At 55.9% G+C, this 10,511-nt stretch overlaps 1 protein-coding gene across 1 annotated transcript; it reads right to left on the minus strand.

The window, feature by feature from the left end:
- Nucleotides 1-7,977: 7,977 nt before the first annotated feature.
- Nucleotides 7,978-10,351, minus strand: FOXD2 (forkhead box D2). The gene has a single exon (XM_061120046.1). The coding sequence runs from the start codon at nt 10,265-10,267 to the stop codon at nt 8,804-8,806; it is 1,464 nt and encodes a 487-aa protein (XP_060976029.1). The 5' UTR covers nt 10,268-10,351; the 3' UTR covers nt 7,978-8,803.
- Nucleotides 10,352-10,511: the final 160 nt, after the last annotated feature.

Genomic DNA, 10,511 nt, shown 5'->3' on the forward strand with positions numbered 1-10,511 from the left:
GGAGGAGCTGGGCGAAGTCACTGACCCCAGACCTGGAAGGTGAGTCCAGGCTAACACAACCCAGCTCATTTCTCAGACAGAGAAACTGAGGCTCAGTGAGGGCGGGAAGGACTGGGCCCCAGGTCACAGAGTCAGCAATCCTCTCTCCTCCTCCCCTTCTCTGCCCCTAGTATTAATCATCTTCAGGAAAGTGTTAAAATGAAAACTGCAAAGGAAGGGAAAGAGAGATCAAAGTCTGGTACCATTCGGGGGGGTCAGTGTAACTCAGAATTTCTATGCACGCCTGTGCATGCACGCAGGTGGGGTCACATACACTGGCCTACCGCCCACCAACATTCCTCAAAGCCCTAAAACTGGGCCATTCCATCCACCCTGGTTCAGGAAGAAATGGCTCCAGCCGGGGGAACCTCAGGCCTACCTGATTCAGATTTGCTTCATTTATCCTCCACTGTGTGAAAGGTCTAAAGTCTGATGGGGCATGGGGCGCAAGACTTGGTGTAGCCAAGTGGGTGGACTGACAGATTGGCCAACAGACATAGAAACAGGGAAGGAGGAATGCTACTCCCTAGGAAAACTGAAGGGAAAGAGACAATTTACTGGCAAACCCTGACCCTTCTCCCACCCCCTCCCCTTCCTCACTGCCAAGCTGTTGCCCCAAATTCGCCATGTCTGGGGCTCATGGAAGGATTTCGGCTGTCTTCTCCAGCCCAGGAACCTGGCATAGGGTGGAGCACAAGAGGTTCTTGCTCACTCACACTCCTCTTTACTGCACCTCATTCACCGAAGGGCAACCAATCTCACACCCTAATTTATCCGAGTCATAGTCTGCTCTCTCACACCTGGATCTCAACATTCCTCCAGTCCTGCCTCTGGGAAGAAAGGATTCAGAAGCATTCATAACCCAGACTACACTTAAGATTTCCCTAGAGTACCAGGGGAGATGTTGGGTTTTTATTTCCCTCAAAATGCCTAAGCAAATACTTTAACTATTGATGTTGGTTCACAGAGGCTGCAGATTCCAGCATTACATCTGGCATCCTGCTGAGCAACTTTGAGTGAACCCATCCTCACCCCTCCTCTAGACCTGTTTCTCCATCCATTCAATGTTAGCCTTGGAAACCTTGCAAGCTCCGGTGTTACCAGCTCAACAAATGGCACCCCGTCCTCTTGCTGCGAGATTAATTTCCTAGGAATGAAGCCTCCAAAGCCCTCGGGCTGCTGACAAGTCCCTCTGTGTGGGCTGGAGGAGTGGGGGCCAGGGGGATTTCATGGCACCAGACCGAAGAGCAGGTCAGAGGCCAGACTGTGGAGCCTCTTCGCTGCTCTAGAAGAGCCTGGATAAAGGGACTGGACACCAGTGGGATAGGGAGGAAGTGGAGGCTTTGAGGGGAAGGCTAATCTGCTCTTCTACGGGATGGTCGCTGTGCCCCTCAATACCTTCACTGGCTGCCCCAAAATCCCAGCTTTGCCTGCAGTGGGGAAGGAAGTAGGAAGAAGGTGGACAGGTCTCAGTCTTTGCTAGAAGAATAAGGGATGAGGCTCAGAATTCAGGACTCCTCCCCACCCCTGAAGAAACCTATTCCTAACCCTTCCACCCCAGTCCTCCACACCCACACCCCCAGCTTCTGCCTCTGCCCCAGGAGCAGGGAGCACACTCTCACACAGTGATACAGTCACAAATATACACGCTAGGACACACAAGTGTTCAGCCCCGAGCCATCACCCACACAGACACATATTTCCTGTCACACACAATCATATACACAGTCACAGACCCCAATTACTCAAAATCACATATACACAGACTGTGATACCTGGAACCATCAGCATAAAGTGGAAATTTACCATCCTTAACCCTTAACATACCACTTTTTTTTTAACCTTAAATATGGTAATAATCACTTCTTTTGTTTCTCTTCTGTTCTCCACTATAGAATTAGACGGCATCTAATGATGCTAGGCAGACATTTGCTGCTTGTACCTCTGGTACAATGTCCAGCACACAGTAGGTGTTCAATAAATATTTGTGGAAAGAAGGAGCCAAAGAGTTGAGAGATGTCCAGGGCCTAAGGCAAATTGACTCGCCAGCGTTTGATCCTTACAGGTACCTCCTTGAACAGGAAAACTGTTCTTCACACAAACTGAGCTCTGACACTCGCCTCACGCTCTTCAAATGGTCAACAGAGGGAGGAGGGATGGGGTAAACAGATCAGAGGCCAGACATGCTGCCCGGGACCCATCAGAACCCGGAAGCTGCCTCAAAGTCCATCTGCCCTCTTAATGCTATATCAAAGGCTTTGCAAAGAGATCCTCAGAACAGTCCTCTGATCCTCCAGTCTGCCTGGGGCTCCACAAAGAGTGACTGCCTGGGGCTGTCGTGTGGTACTGATGCAAGGCCAGCCCACCAGCATCTGCAGCCCTGCGATCGGACTCATCGACTCCTCATACTGGGAGCCCAAGTTCTCGGATCCACTGGCCCGATCCACAACTGTTCTGTTGTGTAATCCCAGTCTGGTCTCTTCCATTCCAATGCATATCATCCTCAGAACCCTCTAGGCTCCTGCCATCTGGGTCCGAGGCTAGTTTAAGTGATAACCTCACCAGTTGTGCTCTCTGGACTGGAGTGACACGTGGGGAAGGGAGAACTAGCCCCCAAAGATTGGACATTTGCATGGAACTCGCGGTTCTGACTCTAGCCCGATGGGCCCCGAAGGCGCAGCCCGGAGGGCCTGTGAGGACTACTAGAGCGTGTGTGGGGGGTGGTGGTCTCCCTACACCGCGACCAGGACCCGCACATCTGCATCTGAATGGAATGGGCCGCTAGTCTAGGAGTCCAACAACACCGACACCTGCTGGGGAGGGGGACACAAAGCGAGGGCTCTCTGGAAGGGGCGATGAATTAATTTGGACAATAAGCCGCACTCCTGTACCCTCATCTTCCCCCACCCCGCCACACACACACACCGTTTGGCAGTGTCCACACATCATTTAAAATACGCTTTTCAGGGCTGCGGCGATTCCTCGGAATCGTTGGGACGGATTTAAATATCTTGTTCTCCCAGTAATTCGTCCTTTCCAGTCCTAAGATCCATGCAACCGCAATTCCAAGAATACTTCTGCCTGCGTAGACAGAAATGCCCCGAAGGTGAGACTATCCTAAGATGTTTTTCCAGTATCGGGGGAGATGAGCACAGACCTCCAAGACCCCGGCTTCCCGGGGCGAAACGCTCAGGAACCCCCATAGCGGCGGCTGTGAGCATCTTCCCAGTCGCCCGAGTTGCGGGCGCTGATGCGTAGCCCTTGGGAGCCGCGCATCCCCGAAAAGCTGGGCGGGAAGGAGGCGGGTACCGGCTGAGGACCGGGACCCTGTCGACCCCCTTCAGGAGGACGAGGTTGCGGCCAGGAAGCTGGCATGGCCGGGGGGGAGGACACCAGGCGCAGACCCCTGCCGCGTGGAGAAAAGCGAAGGCGCGGACGACGAGCGTCTTCCGCTCTGAGTCCGTGTGGAGCGAAAAGACAGCTCCACAGACACCCAGGACTCAGAGCCGGGAGCTGTGCGCGGGTCGGAAACAACCCCGAGGGTGTTTCCGCGCCCAGTCCAGCCCTGGGGCGCAGGTACCAGGGGAGAACGCTTTCCTTCACCAACAGTCCGAAGCCTCTGCGGCTCCGGAGCGGCGACAACCTCGGGCCGCACAGCTTCTCCGCTAGGAAAGGAGGCGGTGCCCGCTCCGCCCCGCGCCGCGCCCACCAGCTCGCGGAAAGATTCGTTCCCTAAACCATAGCTGGGAATCTCTGTCCTTCCTACGGCTTTCTGTGTTGGTACGTGTCTATGCCGACCCTAAGAAACAGAATAATTCCACTCCAAAACTCTCAACATTTGCTTTGCTCTCAAATGCCCTGATAGACGAAAAGCTTAGGAGGCTGAATTATCCTGCACGACCTCTGCCACCTTTAATTCTCTTTCACTGTTTCTCCGGAAATTTCAGAACGCCAGCCGCAAGGTCAAATGCGAGCTGGGTCTCAGCGTGCGGGTGGGTCCTCTTGGATACCTCGCCAGGCCCCAACCCTGACAACCTTTTGAACCACGTATCGGGATAATTTGGGAGCAAACGCAAACTCGCCTCGCTTCTCTTTGGCGGGATGCGCAGCATTTCAGTTAAATTCCGATTCCGATCCATAAAGACCCTAGGCGACCCGCCTCTTCACACCGGCCCGCTAAGGTTGAAATCTTAAGAGGCACGCTCCACACTCAAATCTTTTCCCCCTTCTTTCTTGCCGGGTCCCTCGTTTAAACGGCGTCGGCGCCTTTATTCGCCTGACCCTAAGCGGAGGAAAACCCGCCTGATCCGTCATTGTCTGGTCCGCGGTCGGCCCCACCCCCGCCCCAATCAGAGTCACAAAACGCCCCTTTCAACAGATTCCAAACCCTCTTCACCCGGGCTCACCGAGCCTTCAACTTCATTAAGTGTGCGCTACGGCGGCGCTGGAGGAGGCGAAGTTTAAATAAACCGGAGCGGAGAGGGAGGAGGGGTGGGTTGCTAGTTGAACGGGAGAGGGAGAAGTGTTTTTGAAAAGGGGAAAAAAGTCATCAGGGGAAAAGCGCTTTGTAACCACGAAGACGCGCCCGCTGTGGCGAGAACAAATTGGATATGGAGGGGGAAGTGTCCGCCCCCACCTCAACTCCCGCTCCTGGGTGGTCCCGGGAGCCCCAGGAGAAAGAAAGATGGGGAGGAATCGGCGGTGAAAAGAATTAACCAATTTAATTGGGCTTCAAGAGAGAAATGGGGAGAGGCTCACCGATGTGCCCCGATCACCGAAACCAAACACTCTTCAGTAAAATAAAATAAAAATGAAATAAAATATCTGCTTTTAGCCTTGGCTGAAAGACGTATGTCAAAGTTTGAGAATCAAGGCTGTTCGCAGCCATAGAGAGTAAATCTGCAAGATGGGGAAATTCTGCCCGGAAAGACCCCCTCCCCCTCTTTGTGGCCTCGGGCCTCCCGGCGCCGGATGAAAAGGAATGAAATTGAACGAAATTGAACGAAATGAAGTGAAATTGACCAGTGAAATTCGCCAATTTTCTTCTCCTTTAAACTGCCCGCTCTCAGCAGCACTTTCTGAACCCCAAGCCGATTTTTTAGCATTTTTTTTCTCACCTCGAGAGATGAAGGTGTGCCCTGGATATTTTCTTATTATTGTCACCGATCGTTGGAGCTTGCGGGGTCAGAGACTCAGCTGTATCCACCCAGAAGGCCAGGGAACCCACAGGAGGGGCTCCAGATGGAATGGCCTATTTCTCCTCCCAGAAGGCTGGCTTCCCTCCTAGGTAACCGGATTTATGCTGAACCACCACCCTTATGCACCCAGAGGGTGAGAGGGGGCCACTTCCAGAACCTCTTTTGTCAGGGCGAGGTGGGGGGCGGGGGGGAGTCCCTGGACTCTACCATACAAACGTGGGATTACTTCAGCCTTCTCCTTGCCCCTCCCTACAGTCCAGGTCCCAGGTGGGTCCTTGCCAGCTTTTAATTAACAGGTTCCCAGCCCAGACAACCTGAAGGAGTTCTGAATTCAAAATACCCTCCTTTCTCCGCCGACTTCAACGGTGCACATATCTCAACAGTTCTTGTCTGGTATTTTTCAAGGCCAGTAATTATATCTGGCCCAGATCTGGCCTTCTTGACCCAGGGCAAAACTGGGGTCCGAATTGGTCTGAGACGGCAAGCTCCCTAGAATCCCATGGAAGGATGCATCTAACTCTTCTCCAATCCTCTTTATTTCTACCTTTTCCTGATACAGACCGTCTGACGCATATACACCTAGCAATATGCATAGATAAATTCACACACACACAACACTCTTCACAAAGACACTGAACAATCCCGAAAGACCCACTGCTTCTCCTGGAAGTAGCAGTTGTGGAAATATCTATCTACACCATCAGATATGAATTCTGGCTGACTTAATTTTCTCTCTTCTAGAGGAGAAACAAATTTATATCTTTTACTTAAAGCTCCAACCTAATATCTGGGGGTGGCATACTCATGGTAAATAAGATCATCTAAGCTACAATGTGTTTTACTGAGGGCAAACACAGGATCACGTTCAAAGGCTCAACCTTCCTCAAGTGAAAAGAAATGAAATCAAATTCAGCAACAGAAGTCAACGAAGCAGCCAGCAAGAGACCATTATTCCAGAATCAGCAGACATTTCCCTCTATCTACCACTGTATCTAACCTTCCCTCTCCTGGACTATTTGATAAAATCACTGGAAGGGAGGTCCGTGCTTCAGTCTCACTCCATTCCTGCAGACTCTCAACAAGATGGAGGAGAGGATGCCTCACCTCTGGCAGAGGGGTTGCATTTAACATCTATGCCTGGAACCTCCCCTCTCCTTAACTGGGGAAGGTGTTAAGAGACTTAGGAGTCCCAACCACTCTTCCTGGACCCTGGTGCGTTCTTACCCTGATCCTGATTCTGACCCTTTTCATACAGGGTACTCTCTCCTCTACTTCCTCCTTCTTTCCTACTGCTCCTAAAGCCTGAGATTTGCCAAAAGCAGCCTGTAAGGCTTCTCCTTGTCTGCCCCTCTCAAGCTCACTCCATCTGATTCTCTGACCTTTCCTTCTTCCTTCTCTGTCACTTGTCTCCCAACAGACTTGTCGCCCCCAGCATGTGTCTATTTTCTCTGAAGGCTGAACTGACTCTCACTGCACCTCCATATTTCTCTTTTTCTCCTATGACCTTAGTTGAATGTTCAGAGAAAAGAGCTAAGTAACCATCTTTGTTTCACCCCAAGCATCACCTCTCACCCAACACACTTGCAAGTCTGGCCTCTGGGAGTTCCAGACTCAGAGCTTATGGAAGACTCCAGCCAGCCGAGTGGCCTTGCACTCAGGCAATAGGTTCTGAGCAAGGCTCAAGGATTGGGGAAGTTTACCTTCATAGAACAAGGCCTCACCAACCCTCTCCTTTAGTTCATACTGCCCTCTCCCCCAAGTTTCTCTGGCTGGCGGAGAGAGGGGTTTCACAGTTTCCAGTTCAGGCCTTTCACTCTGATTATTCCATGTGGGGGGGGGGGGGTCGGGGGTGCAAAGAATGCCCTACAACGGTCAGAGAGAGACCTCTCTCCTCTTAGGGACACAGAAAGAGATGGTGACAGAGAATCGAAAGCAGACACATGGTCACAGATACACACAGAAATAAAAACACAGATATCCTGAAATACAACTGACACCCCCCCCCAAAAAAGGACAAAAAGCGAGGCTACATGACAACCCAGAGAAACATGAACACAAGCTCCATAAGAGCCCCCATGTCCAGAAGCTCAGAAAGGCTTACAGAATATGCATCAGTAAACACTTTCACTCACATTGTGCTTAATGGGTATAGTGTCCATGAGCCTGAGGCACCCAGATCTGTCCAGGCCATGCTAAGTCTGAACTAGAAAGAGATGAGAATCCCCCAGGTACATTTGAAATAAAACCTCTCTGCAGACACCCCAGGCAGAAACCTTCAAGGACCAGAGCAAAAATGAAAGTGCTGGAGGGGTCACAGGCATCCCAGAATCCTGGCCTTATTAACAGCCGAAGGCCAAGGTCACAGTGTCCCCTGTATCTGACAAACCCAAGCCCTCCTCTGCCTGCCTGGCCTGTTCAGGGCCCTTCCTCACTTCGCTCTGCCTAGGAGTCTGTGAGACTCCGGACTGGGAAAGGGGAGTGCAGGCAAGTAGACAGAGTTGGTGACTGCTGGAGTTCACGTACATTTATTCAATTGACACTGATGGGGGGTGGGGGGAGACAGGTTTTCTTTTCTTCCACACAAACCATCAGGAGATTTCACAGAGTCTCCCCAATTGGAGAAGTCTAAATCAATGCACACCCAGTGGACCGAGAACGCAGACAGCAGCCTGCGATACAGATATTTACACACGGTTACAGGACCCCTGCCACAGGATGTGCCCTGGCCCACCCCACCCCCACCTCTCCGTCCCTGACCCAGACCCTCCTCTCCCACCCCAACCTCATTGCCTTTAGCTACAATAAATATCCCAGGGCCTGGGACAGAGCAGACCGCGGAGAGGGCTGCTGGCCCTGGATGGCTGGACCCAGCCGGCCACGGGAAAGGGGTAAAGTTCCTTCCAAAGCGCCCCTGACGCAAAAGAGGGAGGATTTTCCTCAGTGGAGTGGGATCTCGGGATTGCCCAAGCGTTGTGGAGACCCTCGCTTCACCTCTCCGTTCACCTTCGCCTGTGTAGACACTGCGGTAGGCTTCCGAGAGAGAACGAACTGCTTTGGAGAAGAACGAGGGGGAAAAAAATGTTGCATTTTCCTTTTAAGCACAAAGTAGATAATAGGTGTCTTTAAATTATAATATTGAACAATCAGGGCCTCAAAGCTGGGGAAGGAGTGAGGGAGAAGCAAAAGGGGAGACCTCTCTGCGCAGTTGGGTGTTTATGGCGGGATCTGCCCCGGCCTGGGCAGGCACCTCTCCGGGAAAACATTCTTCTGGGGCTGCCGAGAGGCGCAGAGACTGGGAAAGAGCGAAGACATCCCCTCCCCCTTTTACTGCTCAAACTGAAATGGGATCACGGCTAGCGACCTCGTCGCGTAGACCCGGGCCTCTTCCTGAGCGATGGAGCCCGCTTCGTCCCAACTGTCGGAGAGATTCCGAGCGTGGAACCACGGGCGCCGGCCCAAGGTCTGGAGACTCTTCATAAATAGACTCCCTGAGTTCCGCTGGGACCGCAGGAGCTCCAGGAGAGACTGAGGAGTGCGGGCTCAAAGTGGCCCGGATCCCGACACGGTCAGAAGTGGCAGCCACTGAGGCCTGCGACTTTGCCGGCAAACGGGGGCCCTGAGGACAGGAGAGCGTCCCCGTGGTGCGAGAGGCGAACGTGGCCAGCCACTGGAGCCAGGGCCGGGGCAGTCAGCATGGCCAGGACCTGGGCCTGACCCCCAGGACCCGCCGCCGCCGAGAACGGCGACCCCGGGGAGCCCTCGCCGGCGCCCGGGGGTGCTGCCCCGCCGCCACCGTGGCCCATGATGTGGTCTATAGAGAAGGAAGGCCTCTGCCCGGCCCCGGCGCCCCCTCCGCCCGCGTCCGTCTTGAGGCCTGGGCGCAGGAGTGCGGTGCCTGCTGCGGGAGGGCTCAGGGATGCGGGGTAGAAGGCTTTGGCGCAGCCAAGCTCCGCGCCCAGGAAGGCTGGCAGGCCCGAGGGGCCCGGGCCCGACCCTGCGCTTGGAGCAGGCGCAGGGGCCGGAGCCGAGGCTGCGCTCGCGAACACCGAGGCCGTCGGAGGTCCGGGTGGAGGCGCCGCGGCACGGCCCGGGGGTACCGACAACTGGCAAGGGGCGGCGGCGGCGGCGAAAGCAAAGGCGTGCGGGTGTGGATGCGGGTGTGGGGCCGGGCCCGGCGGGGGTGCGCCGTAGGCCGGGAGCGCCAGTCCGTAGCCGTAGCCATAGGCGCCGTAAGCCGCGAAGCCCGGCAGGAAGGCGCCGGGGTCCCCCGCCGCTGCAGCCCCGCCGCGCAACAGCAGCTCCGGGTGCGGGTGCGTGTGTGGATGCGGCGGCGGCAGCGGCTGCCGCTTGAAGCGCTTGCGGCGGCGCAGGAAGCTGCCGTTGTCGAACATGTCGGCCGACTCCGGGTCGAGCGTCCAGTAGTTGCCTTTGCCCGGGTTGCCCGGCTCGCGGGGGATCTTGACGAAGCAGTCGTTGAGCGAGAGGTTGTGGCGGATGCTGTTCTGCCAGGCGGGGAACTTCTCCCGGTAGTAGGGGAAGCGGCCGCTGATGAACTCGCAGATCTCGCTCAGCGTCAGGCGCTTCTTGGGGCTCTGCAGGATGGCCATGGTGATGAGCGCGATGTACGAGTAGGGCGGCTTCACCAGGGGGCTCCGAGTTGCCGCGCCCCCCGACGGCGGTCCTGGCCCGGGCCCCGCCGCGCCCCGGGCCGCCGCCGAAACTGGCCCGGGGCTTCCCGCTGCGGCCGCCGCCCCTCGGGGCGCTAGAGCGCGGGGCTCGCCGTCCGAGCAGCCGCCGGATTCCTCTTCGTCTTCCACGGCTTCCCCCGCGGCTTCCTCCGGGGGAAGCTCGGGGCCGTGGGGGAGCACGTCCCGGGGGGCGCGGGGCCCGGAGCGGGCAGGGAGCTCCCCCCCACCGCTGCCGCCGCCGCCGCCGCCGCCCACCACGTCTATATCTGCGTCGGCCTCGGACAGCGCGGCCGGGGAGCTCTCGGAGGACATGATCTCGCAGCAGCAGCTGCCCAGGGTCATGGTGCCGCCGCCGCCACAGCCGCTCTCCGGCTCCGCTCCGGCCGCGGCTCGGGCTCCGCCGCGCTGCCTCTGGGGCGAGTGTGTTTTGCGCGCGGGCGGGGAGGGGGCGGGGGACTGAGGACTGGCGGGGAGGGGTGTCCCCCAGCTCTGCAGCGCCCCCTCGTGGTTCACTTGGCCGCTCTCATCTCTCGGTGAGTACCCTACTGGCGACGGCTCTCTCCGCTGCCCCGGGTGCCCGAGCCGG

This window comes from Dama dama, chromosome 20, assembly GCF_033118175.1.
Source record: "Dama dama isolate Ldn47 chromosome 20, ASM3311817v1, whole genome shotgun sequence".
In the NCBI taxonomy this organism is placed as follows: Eukaryota; Metazoa; Chordata; class Mammalia; order Artiodactyla; family Cervidae; genus Dama; species Dama dama.

What these genes read in the sequence shown, in the direction of transcription:
- FOXD2 (XM_061120046.1), bottom strand. Translation starts at nt 10,267, where the DNA reads ATGACCCTGGGCAGCTGCTGCTGCGAGATCATGTCCTCCGAGAGCTCC.